At 39.7% G+C, this 23,329-nt stretch overlaps 1 protein-coding gene across 5 annotated transcripts in view; it reads left to right on the top strand.

Moving 5' to 3' along the window:
• Positions 1–23,329, top strand: part of LOC105923403 (arf-GAP with Rho-GAP domain, ANK repeat and PH domain-containing protein 1) — an 80,126-nt gene that overhangs the window by 21,167 nt on the left and 35,630 nt on the right. For 4 of the 5 annotated variants that reach the window (XM_036149565.1, XM_036149564.1, XM_036149562.1 and 1 more), the window contains exons 3-12: positions 11,006–11,163; positions 13,705–13,793; positions 13,877–13,956; positions 16,862–17,020; positions 17,208–17,277; positions 17,373–17,493; positions 17,623–17,807; positions 19,188–19,294; positions 21,006–21,205; positions 23,170–23,255. In XM_036149565.1, the coding sequence (XP_036005458.1) occupies positions 11,006–11,163; positions 13,705–13,793; positions 13,877–13,956; positions 16,862–17,020; positions 17,208–17,277; positions 17,373–17,493; positions 17,623–17,807; positions 19,188–19,294; positions 21,006–21,205; positions 23,170–23,255 (1,255 nt within the window). Of the gene's footprint in view, positions 1–2,392; positions 2,533–11,005; positions 11,164–13,704; positions 13,794–13,876; positions 13,957–16,861; positions 17,021–17,207; positions 17,278–17,372; positions 17,494–17,622; positions 17,808–19,187; positions 19,295–21,005; positions 21,206–23,169; positions 23,256–23,329 lie in introns of those variants that run through there. The other variant, XM_036149566.1, reaches the window with a different exon arrangement.

Below are 23,329 nucleotides of genomic sequence, written 5' to 3'. Positions count from 1 at the left end.
GGAAATAAAAATACTCCATGTTGGTTAGAGGTGGGGTTTGATGCAATTACTGAGGTGACAACGAGATTCTAAGTATATTAATGATGATGCAGGAGCTCCCTCACACACCCCACCCTCTCTATGCAATGCTCAATTAAATAAAACAGAGACTAAAAACCTCAAACAAAGAAATTAAAGCAAACATAACTCTTCAATTCTGTCCTAGAAGCTCTGAAATGATAAAATACAGATTTTATCTGTTTTTTATTTTTTATTTTGTTTCTTTTCGTATTTATTTATTTATTTATTTATTTGAATGTGTGGCAGATAATAGGGACCGATTAGTGCCCTCAATAAAGCCATGGTGATGGTCATGATGATGGTGATGATGATGAATAAAGGGATGTTGATTTCTGCAAAATTCAAGCTAACAAAAAGCTGGCCTGATTTACTCGTGAACGATGAGGCCAAGATCTCTTTCTTCATCCACGCCTAAAACTAAATTGTTCTGAGCGATCTGCCATATTTGGCCCACGTTCGTTATTACTCGTTCATATTTAAAACCCCTATTGGTCTCAGTCACAGCCCTTGTTTTGTTATAAACAAAGCCCTGGTTCTCACATGTTGACGGTTGCAATTAGTTGACAGTAAAAGTTGCAGCAAACCTTACGTTTCGCTTCGCCTTCTCTGAGTTGGGGAGGCGCTATGCCATCGTAAATGTTTAGATTTTTTATTTATTTTTTGATTGATTGCATGCAATAAATGTCACATTTAGTTAACGGGGAAAGAAAGGATTGGCTTTTGAATTTTGCAGGAAATATACCTGTTTAGATTCGAAGTGTTAGCCGATGGACTAATTGTAGCAAAAATGTGTGTTAGGTACCAGTGGCTGAACATGAGGTAAAGAAAAAGCACTTTACTATCTTTGGCACATTCCTTTGTCCTGTTTTGAAAACCCTGCACCACCTTCCTTTTCCTCCATCACTTCCTGTATCTGCTTGTCAGAATGTAGCGCTAAGGGGGGAAAAAAAAAACACAAAACAAAAAAGAGTGAAGTAATTTTGTTCACTGCCTTATTTTTTATTTTTTATTTTCGTTTTTTAAATAATTCCTATCCCTCAGGCCTTTTGCCTTTTACATGTTCCTCATTATATTTACAGCATGCGTCTAGAGCAGGGGTGTCAAACTAATTTCTATATGGGGCCACTTTGGCATCATGAAGTCATTAAAAGGGCCGCTTGCATGTGTAGAAACGATACTTTTCATTTCATAATTTCACTCCAGTTCACACAGTAGTATAAAAAATGCACAGTAACATAAAAGTAGCACCCTTAGGCCCAGTTTATACAGTTTATCTGCAAAAAAAGTTGATATTGTGGTGAGTTACACTTACATGAGGCACAGTTTTAGCCACTTTATACACTTTAAAAGGATATATGCCTTTTTTTGGCTCTCGAGGGCCAGATAATTTACCTTGAGTTTGACACCTGTGGTCTAGAGGATCTATGACAGACTTGCCGTTGAAGTGAGACCGGCTCCTTATTAGAAAGTTATTGCCACTAAAGCAAAAAGGGCACCATCAAGCAAATCAACAATACTAATCCTAATCGGTTGGAGTTGCTGTTATAAAGGCCACATTGAGAGCTGGTCTTTAACTTTGTTTGGGCTACACCGCCACCTACTGGCAGAACTGAGACAGGGCACCTTGTGTCAGCTGCAGGGTGTGCATGACTTTTTTTTTTTTTTTTTGTAATATTGCGTTGCAGGTTTTAAACACTTCCCGAAAGTAAAATTAGACACTTCCTATTACTGATTAACTGCAGCACACTGCAGCTTAGCGAGTTAGTTTTGTAGTGTGTAACCATCTGATCACCTGATCTTCGTCTGATAATTGTGCGTGCGTGCGTGTATGTGGGTGGCGTGGAGTAAACATTCAGCGTTGAGCAGAGACAAATTGTGCCGTTATGTTTTTTTTTTTTTTTTATGTTCAAGTTTATTCAGCGTTAATGCTGTTTTTGTTTGCACGTCCGGCAGTGATGGCACTCCAGATAAAGGCGATCGCACTCCCGTCTCTGTCACCTTTCTCAGTAAGGGAAACCCAAAAGCTTAGACCTTGTGCATGTACGTGCGGACCACTTCTATTATGACTAACGCGCACACGTCTGTGTTTTTTTTTTTTTTTTTTTTAAGGGAAACCAGCTTTAGAAAGCGTGAGGAAGTCACAATGCAGAACAACCGGCAGCAGTTTAAAAAAACTTTCCTCCTCCCCATCGGCCTCTCAGAGAGCGTCGCCTGGGGATAAGAGAGAGTGAGAAATGTAGATTGAGAAGTCTAAAGTGATTTGTGACCAGGAAGTATCCCCCCCCCGGACTTCATCGGCACACATTCACACGATCTCTCTCGGTGGTGCTTTCTTTTTCTTCCTCGTCAGTGTGGCTTTCAGCCCCCTCCCATTTTCTGGTCACCAAGTCATTTCCTCCTGCTTTTTTGATGTGTCTGTGTTTAAGATGGTATCACCTTGGAAGAGGACCCGTCGTCACCATGTTGTGGAAGGTAATGTTTATAGAAAACATGTCTTCGCATGTGTTGGGTGGCCGTGGGGTTGAAGCTGACGCTGACGCGCCCCTGTATCTTTTTTTGTCACCAGAAACGCGTTTGCAGTTAGAGGGCTGTTTTTACCTTGAACAATATGAAGGTTTTAGTCTTTTTTTGGGGAGGGGGAGGATTCTGTGTAAAACCAGATGCCCTGTCTGGTCCTGTCCAGCACTGGTAAACTGTTTTTATTGGCGTTTTTTACGTGTCGGAGATAAATCAAACTGCTAATGCAATGTAAAGCTCGAACATGTCAAGCTGCCTTAAATGCACCATGGATAACATAGTTTTGTTAGTTTTTGTCGGAAGCGTTTTTTATTTTTTTTTATTGTTTTTTTTTTTTTAAAGGCAAATTGCTATTTATAGCTGCGCTCGTCGTTGAGCTGGTGGGCTACATTTGGTTTGCTTCTAACACCAAAGGTTGCTGCAAATGCACTTGCTAATTGACATAAAATGTCACTCGTTTGTCAAAAACCATTGTCAAAGACTTGTTGAGCCATCGTTACGACTCTAAAGTGCCTAAAAAAAAGAACACCCTCATACACAGTGTGGGAGGAAAAAAAAGAAAGAAACAATCATTGTTTCCTCCGCTTACCAGTCATCCTTATTCAGAAGAGTATGAGTTAAATATAGAGCCAAGCTAGCAAGCCCCACGCAGCACTCTTCCTCTGAGAAAAAGAGGGAACTGGGGCCTGTTTCCCGTCATTGTCCAATTTATAATTATTATTTTTTTCTTCGTGTTCTTTGGTTTAATTTAAGAAAAAAACAACTGAGCAATAACTGTGTCTGATGAGTAATCTAAATAGAAAAGTATGTGTTTTTGATTTAGTGCTGAAGTGCAGTTGGGTTAAAAACTTGAATCTGCTCACAGAAGCAGGCTGTAGCTGCCTCCTCTGGGGAAGATGCAACAAACTGATGAAGAATTATTATTTTTTACCTCATGTACAGCTTAAACATCTTGGCATTTCGTCGTATTGCATCCACAAATTGCAGCGCATTTAACGCAAAGTAGAGTATAATCACCCCCCTCGCCCCCTCGAGTCTCGCTTTACAGCTGCACATCTTCTGGGGTTATGTCTCTACCAGCTGCTCACGCGTCAAAAATTAAATATCTGCCCTAGGGATGCACCGATATGAAAAGTTGATATCGATATCCAATATTAATATTGCAGGCATGGCCAATCGACCTAGATTTATTGCTGTTGTATATCTTTACCTACCTTTTCGACACCATAAAAAGATGTCCACACTGCTGGCGTTGCTTCTCTGCTTCAGTTAAAGAGTCCACAATTCAACGCTGCATCAGACAAAAGACCACATGGCTGTTTGCGATGCGCGGTGCAGCACCGCGTAGCTCAAAGGCAGTGCAAAGGCTAGCTTGAGGTGATGACGTTAGCTCAGCATGAAGCCTCGTTCAGCGTTTCGGTTTTTCTTGCCCGTCTGCCTGGGAAGGTTCTTCAGAGCAACGCTTTTTCGTTCATCTTTTCCATAAAGAGGATTGCATGTTTTATTCTGCCGGTTCTTCACACATTGGCAGAGTTAAAAACCTCCAGCAGCAGCAGCAGCTCATTGTTTGGGTCAGGTGTGCGTGTGCAGCTGCAGAGAGGAGACAGGAGTGTCTGCGCCCTGCTGCCGGGAGGAAGCGCAACAATTTGGCCAGAAGTGAATGGGTCAGTTTATATAGAGCAGCTGTTCAAATCGGCTTATAATACAGTGGGGGAATCCCTGGGACCGATGGCAATGCATTAAAAATCGACTAACATTGGTCAATATCGATGCTAGTGCTGATGTATTGGGAATCCTTAATGTACCTGGTCTTTGAAGGATGGCTCCAAGTCAGTTGGAATGCATGGAGCGCAGCTGTGCACATCAGTTTTTCAGCATTCCAGATGCAGAATCAGATTAAATCAGCTCTGACGCACCAATATGCTTTGGTCTGAACCATCCCATTGTATGTCTGGGTGTGTGTTTCGGGTCGCTGTCCTGCAGAAAGTTGAACCTCCATCCCTCACCTCTTTTGCAGTTTTTTTTTTTTTTTTAAAAGGGTTTCTTCCAGGATTTCCCTGTTCAGTTGCATCCATATCCTCATCAACTCTAGACTGAAGCGATGGCCTCAGTAATGAAAAGCAACCCTACACCATTTACAATTGGCTGACAAAATGTGGGAAAAAAAGGGGCAGTGCCTTCGCAGGCCACTGTAAAATGATATGACCTCCATTAAATACCACATTTACCAAGCTACAAAGCTGTTTCTTTAGCTGGACTTATAAACAGCTTGTGTACATATGATAATGTGGGCTAAGTGGTGTATGATTCACTGACGTCTAGCTGATGAATCAGATTTCTAGCTCTGAATAGATGGGCTTTGGTTTGTAATTAAGTAAATTTTACCCGTACATTCTAGTTTGGCAGCATGTGACGGCCTAAAAGGAACCACTAATTGTTTTTATTGCCATGCTCGCGTTGCAGAATCGCACATTGGTTAGCTTTGGAACTTTCAAGATTTTGACGGTTATTATTATGAGCTGGATTTTCACACCCGGCAAGGGAAAAGGATAAAGAGGAACTTTCACAATAGTGGATAGACCGAAATGTCTGATTTTTTCCTGGCAGCTTGTAAACAGACGGTTAAACTGTGTGCAATTCTGCTTTTAATTTTGGAGCTTTTGCAGTGAAGGAAATGCGTATTTTATACCGTTTTGAGTTTCTCCGTTTGCTCAATTAAGACAAGAACAGTGCTTTCATTTGATGGTAGTTTTGTTTTAGTGCAGAGAGGCAGAATATAATCAAAATAAATTCTTATAAAAGGTTAAAAATGTGCTTGTTATATTAAGTTATTTGACTTTAAGAAGTTGAGTTATTGACTAGTTATTACTTGTTGTCATAGTAAACAAGCCAGTTCAGAGGCGTCTTTATGTGATGATGTACCTCTTGCAGAAAACCATGAAAAAATAGAATGATGGCTATTCCCATTTTTCAGTTTCCCATCTTTTGGGTGCATAAATTAAACTTTCATCCTTAAGATGATAAGGCATCTTAAAGGTTCTAGGCATTCCTAGAACACATTCTGCTGCCACAGAAAATGGGTGAAAATGTTTATATAAAAACACGTGCTATGCCTTCTATCTGAGCATAAACAAAGGACTGTCCATTTGTGGGGGTGAAGGATCTTACTAATAAAAAGAACAGGGTTAGTCCAACAGATACCTTTAGAACCATGATCATCTGTAATAGAATTGCACAGAAATATGCAATTCACTACCCTCTTGTTTAAAGCTATGAGGACGATTCACTAATAAAATAATAAAAAAAACAGAAGTATGATTTTAGGAGTTTACAAGAAGAGGTTTACTCCCCTTGATGTTAACTATTAGTAGTAAATGAACCCCATGACACACCAAGTGGAAGTTCTTTCCCGTAAAGCCTTAAACGTGTCCTGTTATGTGCTGGTTGGTCGATGGATTATTCAAAAGTAACACAGTGCAATTTGGGTGTGGTTAAAACTAAGACTATTTCTGTTGATGATAGTTGAGTTAAAGACTCAGACCATTTAGAAGACGGGCTTAAATGTGTACATAAATGACACAAACTTTACTTATTTAAAAATAGTTATCATGTGGTGTGCCACAAGGCTCTGCTTTAGGCCCATTATTTTTTCAGTTTGTAAAGGATTTCTGTTGAGAGAAAATGTAAACACAACTAAATAAGTATTTTCCTTAACAGAGTTATAAGGAGTTGGGTGCATCTGTGGTTTATGGCAGAGATTTAAGAGAACTCTATAAGAAGGGTTAAGTTTGGATGCAAGGCAAGGCAAATTTATTTGTATAGCACAATTCAGTAAAAAGACAATGCAAAGTGCTTTACATGATTAAAATATGGCAAAATAAAACAGAATAAAAGCAAGTAGGAATGAAATGTAGATATATAAAAAAAAGAACAAAAAAGATGCGTTTCTGGTTACAACTAAAATCATAAATTACAGGTGTTTGAAGAAGGGAGAGATGAGAGTTCAGAAAAGTCACCATGTTGTCATGTTGTATTGAAACTGGGACTGGGTTGGAAAAGGTTCTGGACATTTATGATAAAACGACTGACTTTCTGTCATGATAACATGTTGCAATCTGATGTGATCTCATTTCTTGCTAGATATTGGGTAATAAAGCAGACTCAGTGAATCCTTACTGATCACTTGAATAGTTACATTTCCTAAATCAGTTTTAAAAACTTTGTCTGGCCTGTCAGTCGTGTTTGGCTGGAACAGCGCTAACTTATGTAAATTCAGTCCGTTTAATATTCCTTTCCCTCCACTTCAAAGTTGGGAACTACTTTGTGTTGGTTTGTCACATAAAAACATTGATGAAATAGATTGAAGTTTGTGGTTTAAAAAATGACAAAGTACTACTTATTCAAGTCAGTTCATTATTATTTTATTTTTCTCCAAGGGAAACGAGACAGTTTGGTTACAAGGCACTGCACAGGCTGCGTACGTCTTTATCTCCCTTGTCTCTATACATTTTCGCCATACATGTCTTGCCCTCCTTCTATTTTATTTTATTTTTAATAGATACTTTATTCAATGGAGAAATTCACTTGTACTTTTAACCCATCCTCTTTGGGGAGCAGTGGGCTGCCACTGCAGAGCGCCCAGGGAGCAATCAGGGGTTAAGGGTCTTGCTCAGGGACCCAGAGTGCAGGCAGTGGGGATTGAACCGGGTACTTGCATCCTTCTCAGAGCGTAAGCACGCTGCTCTAACCACTAGGCCACCATCCCCCTCTAAATGTTCTATGTCAGGAAGGTTGCGATAGATTTTCGAGGTAAACGCTTGAGGGGTCAGCTTGCAAACGGTTTAATCATATCCGCCGTCTGACCTAAGACCTTAAAACTAAGATGACACATTTCATATTGTTAGGAAATGGACTTAACCTCCTGACCAAAGCTGGTTTTGTTAGTGACGTGTGGATGTTTGTAAGTCATGTTAGATGGGTCTTGTCTGGCTTTATTGGAAGTGGGTTGATGAGTAAATATAAGTGTTCACGAGGGTCTGATTAATAGACTTATTTGTTTAAAGGCAGATTTTAATTTAGCAGTTTTCTACAAAAGCCTTAAAGCACAAGAAACAAGAATGTTGCAATGTTATTGCTCCCAGGAGAGGGAAGCAATGAATGGGTGGACAAAAAAAAAAAAGCCCCATAGTAGGCCCGGTTATGGATTTTGTCACATTTTAGACGTAAAGATGTGTAGCTTCTTTTCTTTTTTGGGTGTGTGAATAAGCAATAATGCCTGTTTTCTGTTCTATTAAGTCTACTTAACTTTGTGTGTCTGCCATTCATTTTCAGTGCAAAATCCTCTTTTTCTTATGTTTATCACCCGGTGTAAAGCCTGTTGATTATTTCAAACTGGTCTGCCAAATTAAAGGAAGTAAACTGTCCCCTGGTGTGGTTCACACGTCAGCGAGTGCAGGCTGAAGATGAAGCCGTTGCAATGGTGTGGCTACTGCTCTGGGAGGTGACCGTACATAACGTTGTGGAAACTAGACAGTAGACGTTTTTGGTTATGTTGTTGTCTGCTCTCTGCACCAGTCCAGTCTTAAAGGTGGCTTCCTTTGTTTTTTTTTTTTGTTTTTTTTTTTTTTTAATGAGGCAGAAAAATGTGTTACCGTAGCTTCAGCACCGGATCCCGTGGGGTGACTCTAGGAAAATTGACCAATATTAATAGAAAACATATATTAAAATAACTTGGAAATAACATAGGTTCATAACATACAGAAAAAAATACCATAGCTATGGGCGAGGTCCACTCTCGTGAAAGCTTATGTTGTCACTGATGGGTTATGTTTTTTAGGAACTTGTTCTTTTGGGTATTTGCTCTGTTGAACTAACCTCCATTTAGAGGGATTTGCACTAAAAGCTTTTTTTTCCTCAGGGTGGTACAAGGTGTTATAAAACCACTTTTTCTCTGTTTCTCACTGTTATGTTTCAAGGTTTCTGCACAATCTTAAAAATGTGTAAAAAAATAAGTAAATAATCCAAAGTTCTACGCCCAGATTCTAAGTGCTAGGTATAAGATAAAATAAAGATATGTAAGATTAAAGATAAGTCCAAAATTAGTATTTCCGCTGATATTGTTTTATGTTTTTAGAGTTGTCTTATTTCAACCTTGATGGTTGAATGAAAAATAACTTTTATCCACGATAAAGGTATATGAATAAGCTTGGGCCTTACTGTAGGTCTTTTTCATTTATTGCCGTTGGCCAAGTGGTTGGAGAGCTGGGCGTTTGTTTCTTGGAGAGGCCCCAAAGGTCGTCGGTTCGAACCTCAGTCTGTCACTCTGTGTCTCTGAGCAAGACCCTTGAACAGAGATTCTTCCCTGTGTGCCACTCAGGGTTGGCAGAACACTGCTCCCTAAGGGATGGGTTAAAGACAGGGACAAATGTCCCCTCTGTGGGGCTATAAGGGGAATATTTAGTTTTTTTGCTTTGTTTTCTCTGCACACTTGTTTGTTTTGGGGTTTGTGGTTTTGGCTGAAGGCTTCAGTGGTTATTATGTCGGGACAACGCTGCAAACCCAATGATGGGGTGAAGCAATAAACCCTGCAGGTATGGAGGACTGACTCTGACATATTCAAAAATAAATATACTAATAAACACATGCTCAATAAATACTTCAGCATAAAATAAATGCTCAATAATACAGCAAATAATTAGTACTTATATCATCGTCTCTAGCGTATACAATTTATTAATGTAGGCACCAAATTCAGCTAACATTGGTGTAGAGCCACTCGAGTAACATGCAAAAGACCCCAGTTTAAGTTGGCAAATTTAGTTTGTTTAATGTCTAACAACCTATAAAGCATAATTTTATACAACTATCATACTGGGGAAAAGTAAGCTTAATTGTCTCTGTATGGATCTCTTCCTTTTTGTATCTGTTTTGTAATATGTTTAAAAATGAATAATGCTAATGATGAATGTTATCATCAGAAGCTTATTCTGATGGAAGCATGAATTGTGATTTTTTTATTTTATTTTTTGAGGAAAAGACCTCTCCTAAACCAACCAGACCTTATGTGAAAACTTACTCGCCCCCTAAAACCATATAAGCATCAGCTGCCATTAACCCTAACCCCTTAATGACTGACAAATAGTCTTTACTTCATACTTTGTTCAAACCTTTGGTCCAGTGTTTTCCAGAATTCTTGTAATTCAGTTGCATCAGAGCAAAAGTGGATTCTTTATTAATTTGGGTTATTTTTGTCTGATATTAAAAACATTTTATATGGTCTGTAACATGTAAAAGTAAAAACAGGCCTAGTAAAATGAGGCAAATATGTTTTCACTGTATTTCTGTGACCTCCTTTTTTCTTGTAAACATGCTCTATCGAGTGAATATCTTACACATGCTTTCTAGAAATACAACATGCATGAAACAAATTGGCATTTTTTTTACCATTATGGGAACTTTACCCCAAATGCCTAATGTATCATTCCTGATACAAAAAAATCGAGCGAACCAGGAGAAAAAACAAAATTCTTTTTTCTTTGATTTGTTCAAACCATCCAATAAGCAAAAAAAAAAATCAGACAGTATTTCGTGTATCGGGCTTTAAAACGTTATCAAATGAAATAAATGAGTCGTTTCGTAACGATATTACATTTAGTTTTTTTTCATGGTTTGTGGGAGTCCTAAATTTAAATCCTTAAGACCTAAACCGGTATGACAATATTTTCATGTTAACTTGCTGAAGCCTGTGGAAACTTGTGTTTTCTTTGGATAATCTTAAGACTTTTTAATATCGAAGTACTGCTAAAGATAATAAAGCCGTGCACACTATGTCCTCTGAAAATGGTAAAACTATGACAGTGCTGGAAATGATTGGCGTTCGGATCATGACTAATGCTGATCTGGTACCACCAGCATACATTTCCAGGCCATTGTTTGTGTGTGTGTGTGTGTGTGTGTGTGTCTGTGTGTGTTACCGGTGGTGTTGCAGGTATGGTTTATTTATACTGAGACTGTGTCCCACAGTTGGAGCAGGTCGGGACCTGCAGCCAGACCAGGAAGCAAAGACGGAAAACCAGAATGTCAGGAGAGAAAAGGGATCTGCGTTTTCCTCCTGGATCAGTTTGTGTGCAGCTGTAGAAAAGTCCAGCTTCAGTTCTTGGATCCACGTTTTTTGACGGACTTCTGGTAGAACAAGATGTAGCTGTCATATGTTTTTTTTTTTTTAAAGTACTCAGTCTCTCATGCAGTGATTTCTGTAGCTTCAACACGGGAGGAGGAAGGTGTCAAAAGGAGAACTGCCAAACGGGATGTTTAGACTCGCTGTTCTGCGTGGATTTTTCACCCGATCTGACGGCACCATGGTGTCCGAGGACTCCTCTTCTTCTCTCCGTTGCTCTGCTGACCTGTCCTGTTCGACTTTACCCCCCAGCCCACCTCCAGCCGGGACAGGAACTGACGAGCTGACGGAGAAAGACCCCCCCACTCCACAGGTGCCACCTCGCAGCAAGACGCCGCAAATGCAGGAGAACAGCCAACCGTCTGCTCAGCCTGAAGCTCTGTCTGCGAAGAGGATCTCCAACCCTCCTCGTGAGTTCAGCAACAAATATGATCAGCAAGAATCGCCGAAAGTATTTCGGTGCAGCCTCAAAGTGAAAGTTGCATTTCCTTTACATTCTGAATGTCATTAGTTGAATTAATGAAATGAAACCAATGCAACTCGTTGTGGTGGAAATGAAGAGGTGAAACATTTATCTAGAATATTTTAAAACTATTTACACAATAAATCAGTTACTAAGGCTCAAGGGACCTATTTTGATGACGCAGATCTGTAGGATTTAAGTCGGGTAGTGTAACAAGGCAATCTGGTCAATATCTGACCTGAAAAGCAGATATTCTAGGTTTACTTGTGTCCTACTATACAGAAAGAGCTTTTGTTTATGACATCTCTAGAGTATTTACTGCTTTTCGTCTCTAATTCCTGCATTTTACTGGCAATTAAACTTCCTGCTACACTTACAGTCTGTGAAACTATATCCTTTCAGCACATGAGAGATGCCCATCCTGATAGAACACGGTTGTCACGGCTCGCATCAAAAGGATTTAGTTTAAAAAAAAAAAAAAACTCCCCTTGAGTTGTGGTACATTGGTTCTGAGAAGCTTTTTAACAGGAACTAACACATTTTTTTTTTTATTTCCTGTCTATCCTGTAAGATCAAAGCTTCAGACTGTACTTTTAGCCGTGTGTCCATCTGCAGGATGTGTTCACTACATCCTGCAGAGTTGAAAAAGAAAACACTCGGGCATGAACATCAAATCTCTCACATGCATTGTTAGTTTTTCTACCTCATCACGACTTGCGTACATCCTTAATCTTTTAAATAGAATGGTGTGTTTTTTTTTGTTGCTGTAAAATCAGTTTTTCAATCACAAAAATAGCATTTTAGGCCCAGTTTATACAGTTTATCTGGAAGAAAATTGATGTCGGGGTGAGTTAGACTTTAAACTCTCATCATTCTGCATCACTTTTTGGACATTTCTGGGTTGTTTAATGTGTTGGGGGAAAACTGACATCTAGTGCCAGGATGCTCTTTCTCCACAGTTAAAAAAAATCAAGATTCGCTACAGGACGCACAGTTTTAGCCACTTTATACAATTTAAAAGGATATATGCCTCTACTTTACGTGATATGCCTTTTTTTTTGGCTCTTGAGGTCCGGATTCAGCCCACGGTCCTTGAGTCGTAGCCACATGTGGCCTACAATATACAAGTGGATATTCCTACATTGTACCTAAACTATATTGTTCTGTTTTGTAGCTGGGATATTTAAAGAACAACTGCAGATGTGCAAACTGCTCTTTTAGTTGGTTCGTTGGGAGCAGGGTTTGGATGCTCTAGTCTAACGGCTGTAAATTAAAGACAACGTCATAATATCAATAAAGGGTCCTCACACATGCATAAATGTGTGCAAACGTCCTGAAACGCCACAGACACGTATCTACACAGAATCTATTAAGCTTTATATGTTGAGGGAGCAAGTTATTATTTTTCTCGCTATCAAAAAGAGGGCAGTTTAAAAGTAAATAAACTTTATTTGTTAAGTGCCTTTCACAGACAAAACCATTGCAAAGTGCTGTTGAGAAAAGCAATAAAATAACCATTAAAATGAAGCGCCAAAATTGCACGCGAGCTGTGCTCATTTCAAGTTCAACATATTTAAAAAACAGCCATGTTAAGTTTTTTTTTTTACGCTTTAAAGTCTGATTCAATGGCAGTTTTTATAAGGGCCAGAATTTTATATAGTATTATCTGCCAGCTGCTCCATAAACAAGTTTTTTGTTTTTCATGATGTTAATGATTTCCTTTCATTTGATTGTATTTTGGGGCAGAAAGAGAATCTCACCCAGGGTGCCTGTCATGCAAAAACCGCTACCACCCAGAAAATAACAAGATCTGCAATTTGCATCTTTTTACGTATGCCGATATACAACAACACGATCTCCACTGTTTACTTTAGATGTTCGGGGTTATGTTAACAAAACTTGCTTAACCACATATACAGTACCGCATCTTGCGAAAGTCGCCTCCGGCACCACCGTAGCGGATAAAATTAGCAACATTAAGCTAAGGAACAACTTGAGCTGTCAATCTGGTTATGTTGCTTCCTTGCTCCTGTCTGTGGGCTGTCAGTCAGTCTGTCGTAGTTTTAAAACGGGCTCGACGCAGGAACACGCACGCTGACTCGTCGTGAGTGCACGCCAGTCTATGCAAAGACACACAGTGGTTCAGGTGGGAGGACATGTTTGGTTTAAGCTAAAGATGAGAGAGGCGGGGACAGGTGGGACGTTTATTGTGTATGAGCCGGCAGGTCAACTTTTCTGTTATAGAAACATCCAACTGATTGGAAAACTCAAAAAGGTCCTAATTGCGCCAGAAATCAGATTGGTAAACCGTATGAAATACAGTATGTAGCAGATTAAATACTCAAGTAAATGCTGGCAACTTGAGGTTGTGAGCTGGGTTAATCTCAAGTTCAGCAGGTATTTCTGCGTTTCCTAGAATAATGGACATTGGTAAAAACACAGGCTAACCTAAACTTTGTAATCTCCTTTCATTTCCTTCTTTTTCTAGTCTTTGTTTCAGTCGATGATAGCTCTGATGACTACATGGAAGCATTCCTGTTTGAAGGCAGTGTTCAGCAAAGGAAGGTGGCAGACAGGGTAAGGGCATGTGTAACATGGTATGACCGTCCCTCTGACTGTTTTCCTGCTCTATTGTGACCAGTGATCCTCTCTTCCAACAGGACATGTCCCTGCAGGTGCCTAATCACAAAAAGGAGCGGGTCTGTTCTTTTTACAGTGATGACGAGCTGTTAGAGGACGAGTGAGTGATGCTGCTTAAGTCTTATGACCGTTTCAGTAAAGTCTTTGTAAATTATTTAGAAAAAAAAAAACAGTACATCGTTGTTTAGTTTCATGCATCTGATTTTCACCAGGTCTTAGCTGTGGCTTAATACATCTTCTGGTGAACAAAAACATCTGACCTGCAGTATTTGTTACCTTACAGATTTTGTCTGCTTTTTTTTTTTTTTTTTTACCATATCATCTAATAGTTTTCAATATCAGAAAAGAATCACTAGAGGAAACATTAAATTTAAATTTTAAAGCTCATCCTAGTGGTTGCAGCTTTGCTGACCTGTATTGTAGGACTGGATATGGATTTATATTTCAAGAATCAATTCAATTCCGATTATTAAGATCTACAATCGATTATTTCTGATCCGATCGCAAATTAGTGGTGTCAAAAACATTTTTTTTAGCTGTTACCTGAATTACATGACTGTGTGTTATGCAACTTATTGATAATAGTATTATATTAACATTCAACAACAAATTAATTAAGTAATAGTAGTTAATGGTGGCTGTAAGGATAGTCGAAAATGCATTTTTTTTTTAAATTGATCTTTGGTTTTATGAATCAGTCTTTGGGAATTAATATGAGAATTGATTCAGAATTGGAAAATAAGGTTTTTTTTTAACACAGCTCTACTGTATCCACCGATCAGAGGAACATTTAATCTGTTATACAGCAGTTTGTTCTTTACTTCTTTTCTTGTTTAGCTGTTCTGTTATAGATTTTCTGTTTTCTCTATATCACTAGCAGCTTAATGGTCCAAGTCGAGCCACACTTCAGCGATGTGAGGGGTTGTTTCATATTTTACGCTAGACTATTTTGGTACACAGATACACTTCATAAATGTCACCAGTGCCATGTATGTTAGTACCTAGCCAGTACGGGGGTTAAAATTCCCCCAGCATTGACAACTTTCTGGGAAAGGAACTGAGGTGGCATCATACCTGAACAGTGAGACATACAGTATGTAAGTGTGAAGAGGTGGGTGACGCATGCAACACACTGCACTGTGATCACCCAGTGGTAGCTTGATAAGCAGAGCTGAGCCACTTTAGTTTGCTGTGTGTAAACTTCATACGGATAACAGTGCAGATATGTGTGGAAAAAATATTTCATTGCTATAAAGCGTCCAGCTCTCTTGGCCTCAAAAGAAACCCAGATTATTAGCTCTCCACCACCATGGTTGACAGTGGGTAGTAGGGCCAGATGATAATTCAATAACAATATATATCGATCGATAGACATGTGGGGCGATAGAAAAAATATGGTTAATAAAAAGTTCAATAGAACAGTTTTACTTCCTTTTGCATTTTAGCCTATCATGTAGGTTAATACTACAGTCATTAATCCTCCCTACCAATCACAAACGCAGACCCAGAAACGCTCCGTCACCAAGCTCCGCCCCCTTCAAGGGTTAAGAGACCACATGTTCTTTTTTTTTCTTTTTTAAAAACTTGCAGTTTTGGTAAAAATACGGTTGAGTTTGAATTCAGTATTTGTGTGTTCTGTATCTAAAAATAGGTTATCAAGCAACAACACATAGCATGGCCAGGGCTACTCTTAAATTATGTGTTTTGATTATTATTATTTTTGTATTGTTTTCGATGTTAATCAATTTGATCTCTATTTTATCGATATGTTGTTTTTTTTCTATATCGTCCACCAATAGTTGATATGCCATTGAGCGTTTGCAATAACTTGAAATGAGTCTTAAATCAAAGTGGAGGAGTTCTGGTCCACTCTCCTTGTTCTACTTCAGCTTCATTGGAGGTCTTTTGAACTTGAACGGCTTGTTTAGGGTGAGATTACAGCAGCTTGAGCCTTTCAGAGGGAGGCTTGCTGGTGTGCTTTGGATCAATGTCCTGCTGAACAACCCATGTGTCCTTGAGCTGATGGTCGGGTATCGTCCTTCAGGATTTTCATGGCTCCATGAGTTACAGCGTTTAGTCCAGATGCCGAAGCAGCAGAGCAGCCCCAAATCATCGTACTGTCACTTTCATGTTCGACTGTCAGTATGGATGTTTTCTCTCTGCTGGTAGTTTTAGGCCAGATATGTTGGGACACGTACCTTCCACAAAGTTCCACTTTTGTCTTCTCAGATCACACAATATAACTCCAATTTTATTCATGTGTTTATTTTGCAACTATGAGAGCAGTTACTGTGCTCTCATTGATCAGCCAACTCTCCCATGGATGTCATCTTTGCCAAGTCTTTCTTAGTTATTATTGCATGTTTACAGCTGACCTATACTGAGGCAAGTGAGGCCTTTTTTTTAACCTCCATGATGTGTCGTCAATGTGCTCTCTGGAGTTACTTTGGTAGGCCGGCCACTACTAGAAAGGTTGACTGCAGTTCCTTGTTTTCCACCATTTGTGGATAATAGGTCTGCTGTGATTCACTGCAGAACCAAAGCCTCAGAAATGACTTTGAATTTCTTCTTGTGTTGCTTTTTGAGCTCCTTTTGCTTACTTTGTTTCCAGACTTGCTCTATTTAAGCAAGTTTTAGTTGAGGCATTTGCTTAATCAGGCCTGGGTATAGTTGAACTCAGAAAATGTAGCAGATTACAGTTAAATCCTGATTTTACAAACTGCTTTGGGTTTTAACTTAACCTCAGGGTTGTCAAAATTAAGTCTTCCAGGGCCAGAGTTCTGCATCTGCAACTTCTAGATGTGTCCCTGGTCCAACACACTTGAATCAAATATTTCTCAACATTCATTAAGCATTACATGCTACATATTTATGAACACTTGATTGATTTAAGCATCTCAAACAATTATAAATGTTTCTTTTTAGCCTAACCCACTTTATTGCGTTCTCGGTCGAACTTTGCCTTCCAACAACCGGAATGTGCTTGTTTGGTCATTTCTGTGCAGCCAAAGCTCCCCCCCTTGGCAGGATGATAGCATCAGCGGCAAGCCTGGCAGCTTCTGTCTGCCTCACACCGGCAGACTGTCCACACCCATTAAGGAGGACGGTTCCCAACTTTCTACTGTCATCAAGATGGGATGGCTGGACAAGAATCCACCACAGGGGTATAAATCACTCCCTACACAACTTTAAAAAGCGTACCATGGAGTATGAAACTCTTCATTAATAATGACAACCAACTATTGGGGAAAAAAAAAAGATACCCACATCAGAATTCCTTCGGCTCTACTAGTATTATGTTAAAATTGCTGGATGTTTAGTGAAATTTGTGTTCTGTTTCCTGACATGCAGGGCTCTGTACTATCAGAGACGATGGGTTAAGCTGGAAGTTGACTATCTAAGATACTTTGATAACGAAAAGGTAAGAAACAACAACACAGCGTCACTTTTAAATCTTTCAAAGCAAGGCGTGAGCGTTATGGATGTGTTTAACCAATCAGTGGTGTCATGTTGTAGGAGGTGTATTCCAAGGGGTTCATCTCAACGGCGTTTATCACTAATGTGTCCGCCGTCGGGGAGCTGAAGTTTGAGGTTGCCACGGACAACCGAACGTTTATCTTCAGGGCGGAAAGCGAAAGTTTGTTTACATTTATTTATTTTTTTTCTTGCTTTGTTACATATGTTTTCACCAATGCAGTTCACTGTGCACAAGTTCCCAGCTGTCCATTTTAGTTTTACCAAAAGCGTCTTTGCTCGTCTACTGCAGACGAAAGAAACGAATGGGTGACTGTACTGTCGGACTGCACCAGGGGGCGCAATCGCCAAAGCGCCTTGGGCCCAGGTTCACCGTTGGCCCCGGAATACCAAGGCTACCTGGAGCTCAGAGGACTGCGATCCAAACTTTACACTGTCGTTGCTTCAGATAAAGTTTTCCTCTATAAAAACGCAGATGTAAGAGAGTCATAGAGAGTGTGTGTGTATATATATATATATATATATATATATATATATATATATATATATATATATATATATATATATATATATATATATATATATATATATATATCTATATATATATATATATATATATATTAGGGCTGGGCAAGTTAACGCGTTAATTTCGCGTTAACTCATTAGACTATTAACGGCGATATTTTCTTTAACGCGCGTTAACGCATGTTGGTCACATGCTTTTATTTTGTGAAGGTCTGTTGCTGCGGTGTAGGGGTTTGAATCAGAACAATAGGTGGCGATAATGCGCCAATAACCTCGCTGTCAGCCCAGCCTCAGATTCAAAGAGGAAGAAAGGTGCTGGCCGGAAAAAAACACAGCTGACATGCGGAAGGCGGTGTTTCCCGCAGGTACCGCGAGCGAGCTTAGGCGGGGCGAGGCGAGGCGGTGAGTTGGCGGCCGGAACAAGTTTTGTGCGGAGCGGAGCGGGGGGGGGTCTGCATCGACGCCGTCGGTGAAGTCGCTTCTCGTTTCAAAGTATCCATGTATTTTTGCCTGTTTTCCCCCTGCCATTCACTATATGCGCGCGAGAAAGCAACAACAAAAAACCGCGTGTCAACGTCAAATAAACGCAAGCATATCGAGTTAGCAAGCATTTCAGTTTAAAGTTCTTCCAGCATCGAATATGACAGAAACAAGTTAGTTGGAACCACTGCCAAGTTAAACTTTGGTATTGAACATAAAATGGTAATGCTGCTCCCTGCTGTTACCTCAGAAATTGCCTGTTTTTGGTAGATTTTTTCCCCATAAAGAGAATTCCCTGTCAGTGGCAATAAGCTTTAATTTATTATTATTGCTATTTTTTGTTTTACATGTTTAAGTTGAGCTTTACACTAAATATGTGTTACTGATAAGTGCTACAAATGTTACAACACTTTTGTTCATATGGCAGCAGAACATTAAAATAAAAGTGCTCTTTACACTACTTTTGAATTCATTCTTGGAGTTTGTAAATACAATGCGATTAATCGCGATTAATCGCGATTAATCAGTGCGATTAATCAGTGCGATTAATCGCGATTAAATATTTTAATCGTTGCCCAGCCCTAATATATATATATATATATATATATATATATATATATATATATATATATATATATATATATATATATATATATATCTATATATATATATATATATATATATATATATATATATATATATATATATATATATATATATATAATGTGATCAGAGATCCCTTATCAAGAGAAGTTAATAAGCTATTCATTTTTCCTTATCTTGAACTTAGGTGAATCAATATTGTTTTCTTGGTTGATGGGGGAAAAACGACTGTCTTCATTTTCCTTCCAGGATTATCGTATCGGAGTGGGAATCACATCCATTGACATGAACGTTGGCAATGTGAAAGACTCGGAACGTCGTAGCTTTGATCTCACCACACCTTACCGCATATTCAGGTAACCTGGTTGAAGAAAGCCAAACAAAATGAAAAACTCATAGCCTATGACGCTCTTTAAGTCACTACAGTGTGCAGGTAAATGTAAATTAATTACAATGAACTGAAAGGTCCCTTGATCTCAACCGGTCAGTTCGAGAAGTGAAACTTGTTTACCACATAGATTTGTTATATGGTAGTATTTTATCTTTTTATTTTAGTAATTTTGATGATTATAACGGCTAACAAAAGCCTCAAATTCACTTACTCAGACCAATATGAGACATGTAAATTTTAATAAATAATTGTCAGGCTACTGAAAGCAAGTCCACGTATTGTACAGGATGTGCGCTCATGCCTTGGTTTGCACACATTACTGCGTCAGTGCAGAGACGCGTAGCGGTGACCAGCTTGTTGCTCTGCTGAGGTGTTCAGGGAGCTGAGGTTGCTTTAATGGCCGCCTTCAGCTCGTCTACATCTTTCTCTTGGCAATGCTAGGTTCTCTGTGGGTCTTTAGGTTTTTGATGTTCCAGTTTATTGAGATACATGCAAAAGGATTTTTTTTAAAGCCTGCTGTGCAACTGTCTCCCACTGTCCATGGTCTGTCTTTCTGTCTTTTTTTTTTATTGTGCAGCACGCATAATCTATTGAGATTTTCATCGGTAACTTGATAAGCAGAGCTAAGCCACTTTAGTTTGCTGTGTGTAAACTTCATACGGAGGTTTTTATGTTAAAGCAGTATAAAAATGTGTCTGGAAAGGAAGGATAGTGGGTTTTTTATTATCTCTGACCAAGCAAAAGGTTTCACATTACACATTTTAGTAAGGAGCAATTGTTCCAAGTTGCAATTTACTCATCGATTTGGTTGATTCTTTTTTTTTTTTTTTTTTTTTTTTTTAAAAGCAAGCAGTGACTTGAATGCTGTATAGTCTTCATTTCTAAATCTGTGTCTGAATCGCTGAGTTGTGTTGCTGGGGTGCTTATAGAAATGAGTTTAAATGTTGTTGTTTTTTTCTGTCAGCCTTCTCTAATCTTTCCTCTGAGCACTCAGCTGGGTGTCTGTCAAGAATGAGAAAAGCTGTTTTGATGTGGGGGGATAACGCATGTGCACCAGCACATATGTCTGTTGTGTGTGTGTGTGTGTGTGTGTGTGTGTGGTCTATTTATTTTTGTCTGACAGTGCACAGCCTGACAGGATGGGAAACTGTGAAAAGCCCTGCGTTTTTCTATAGACTGCTGTGTGTGTGCGTGTGTGTGTGTTGTGACTGCATCCGTGTGGCTCTTTGTGTCATTAATTTGCAGTGTGGTCAGAAAGTCGGATCACATCAGAAACGTATGTCCTAGTTTCAGTTTTCTTCCACCTCTTTCTGGTTTTGGTCTCCGTTTAAAAGGGTTTGGGATCATTTCAGTTGAGCAGCTCCTCACTTTATACACTTTTTGATATGCTTCTCCCATTTGTTAAACTTTGAATTGAAATTCAAACTACGGTACGCCGTTTGCGTGACATGGTTCATTTATTATATTCATTGATACATGTCCTTCGATTGTTGATTTGTAAACATAATCAGCAGCTTGCGGTTGAGGGCTGCTGGTTTTCTTCGACTCTACTACACCTACTAGTACTTTGTGATTGATGTTGAGCTGCTGTTCATTTGAGCCTTACTGTAGATTTAAGTTGTCTGTCTTGAAAGCAAAAATACATCCCATGGCCTCTGATTACCTGTTTCCCACAGTTTTATAGCGGAGTCGGAGGCGGCGAGGGAGCAGTGGGTGAAAGCCATGAGGGACGCCATAGGAGAGGCGCTGTCCAACAGCGAGGTGGTGGAGCGGATCTGGGCGGAGCCAAGCAACAGTTTGTGCGCCGACTGCTACGCGCCCAAGCCAGAGTGGGCGGCCGTCAACTTGTGTGTGGTGATCTGCAAGCGATGTGCAGGTTGGTGTGAGTGCATCTGGATGTGCTTCCGGCGTACTTATTGCTTACATGTCCACAGCCGTGTTCAGGATTGTTCACATGTTGTCTGTTTTAATTCTACTGCAAGTGTCCAAAGTCACACAACGCATTCCACACTGTCAGTATTTAATAAACCAATGAAGCCCAAAGAGAGAAGCTGGGTGGGAAACTGAATGGAATCTGTAAAAAGCTAAAGTGTTTGTTTTCTGTATGACCTTATCGGTCTCTCTCATTGCTGTGGAGGAAATGTTAACAACACTGCTTCAGTTCATCGAGGTTTTGCAGGAACTTGTCTGCTCACAGCTCTCTTGAGGTCCAGCATCAGTTTCTGTCAGGTCAGGTTCTGGACTTTGACCGGATCATTGAAACACCTCAATTCTTCAATATTTCAAACTTTCTGCTTTAGATTTGCTGAGGTGTCTGGATGATCACTGTTTCTGACATGTAAGACTTGTTGTCAAACAACAAGTCTTACATTTGGTTTACAGATGAGTTCATGGTTCAGTCAGTGACAGCGAGGCGCCCAGGTACTGTGGCTGCTAAACAAGCCCAAATCATCATCATTCCACCCCCATGCTTGTCAGCTCTTAGTTTTATTACTGTTGTTATTACTACTATGTTTGGTTTGGTTTTCACCAATGTACTTGCGTGTGGTGAACTTATTCTTTAGATCATTCTTATGGTTCCAGAAAAGTAGATCGTACCTTAGGCAATAAAGATTTTACTCTAGTAACCAGACTGAACAATCCCATGCATAGCTAAGTCTTATTTTTCTATTAAGGTCATTACTGTTCATGTCAATACCATGGAGCCTGAGTCTTTAGGTTTGGTTTTTGCTAATTCTCTGAGCATGGCATGGTTTCACCTAGCGAATGTCTTGAATGTGTTCCAGCGAATATCGTGCTCAAGCGAGTGTTAGTTTTTCATAGTGATGTAGGATGGACTAGAGCTGGACAGATGATTTACGTGACCGTGTCCAGTGTTGGGTGGGAGTGTCCAAAAGCAAAGCCTGATTTATGGGTCTTATGCGTTCCGGCGAAAGAACGAAGATCCGGGATACAGGTGGCCAAAATGAGCTTCCTGGGGATGGTGTCTGGGCTTAGCCTTACAGATAGGGTGAGGACCTCCATCATCTGGGCGGAGCTCAAAGTAGAGCCCCTGCTTGTCCGCATTGAAAGGAGTCAGTTGAGGTCACCTGGGCATCTGATCAGGAGCCCCCCCCCCCCCCCCCCCCCCCCCCCGAGTGCCTCCATTTGGGGGAATTCTGGGTACATCCCACTGGGAGGAGTCCCTGGGGAAGACCCAGGACTCGTTGGAGGGAATATATATCACTGGGGAGAGGGATGTCTGAGCTTTACCTGGACCTACAACCCCCTCCCCCCTCTCCCCCCACCTACGGCCTTGTTTTGAATAATGGTCTGATAAGCGCTGCCAAGGTAGTTGAACAGCGCCAAACGTTTCTCCAACTTCATTGCTGACTTCAGAGTAGTGCTGCCACCCACACATAACATGCACAGCAGCAACCTGCTTGAATTCCTGTTTTTATAGGGTTGGTTGTACGCTGATAACGTTTAATCATTTGTAATCTGTTTGAAGCAAATGGCTGCTACTTCCGTAATGCTATAGAAGCAGCAAGGCCACACTTAGTTTTCCTATATACAGATTTTCCATTTTGTTTCATTTTTGTTTAATCAAACATCATAATGTTGAACCTTTGGTGTGTTTTTTTTTTCCTTTCTGTAAATTTGTGCTTACATAAAAAAAAAAAAAAACTTGAAAATCCTAGAAATGAAAGAGAATGTGCACTTAGTTTTTTTTTTTTTTTTACAACTGTTAACCTAACTTTACAAGCCTGTAAAGGCTCTAATTGTGCTTGTGGCACAGTTAGAGTATTTAAAATGAATCATATATGATCAGGATCTAATTTGGTTTGTGGATTATTTTAGGAGAACACCGAGGACTGGGTCCAAGTATCTCTAAAGTTCGAAGTCTGAAGATGGATAAGAAGGTGTGGACAGAAGAGCTTATCCAGGTAAACGATCAGAAAAAGAAATTCCAGCATTATTAGTTGAGACTCACTGTGGATGATTATTTAAAGGGAGAATC

Source organism: Fundulus heteroclitus, chromosome 18 (assembly GCF_011125445.2).
Source record: "Fundulus heteroclitus isolate FHET01 chromosome 18, MU-UCD_Fhet_4.1, whole genome shotgun sequence".
Lineage (NCBI taxonomy): Eukaryota > Metazoa > Chordata > Actinopteri > Cyprinodontiformes > Fundulidae > Fundulus > Fundulus heteroclitus.
Note: the sequence above shows the minus strand (reverse complement) of the source record. Positions and strands in the feature narration are given on the sequence as shown.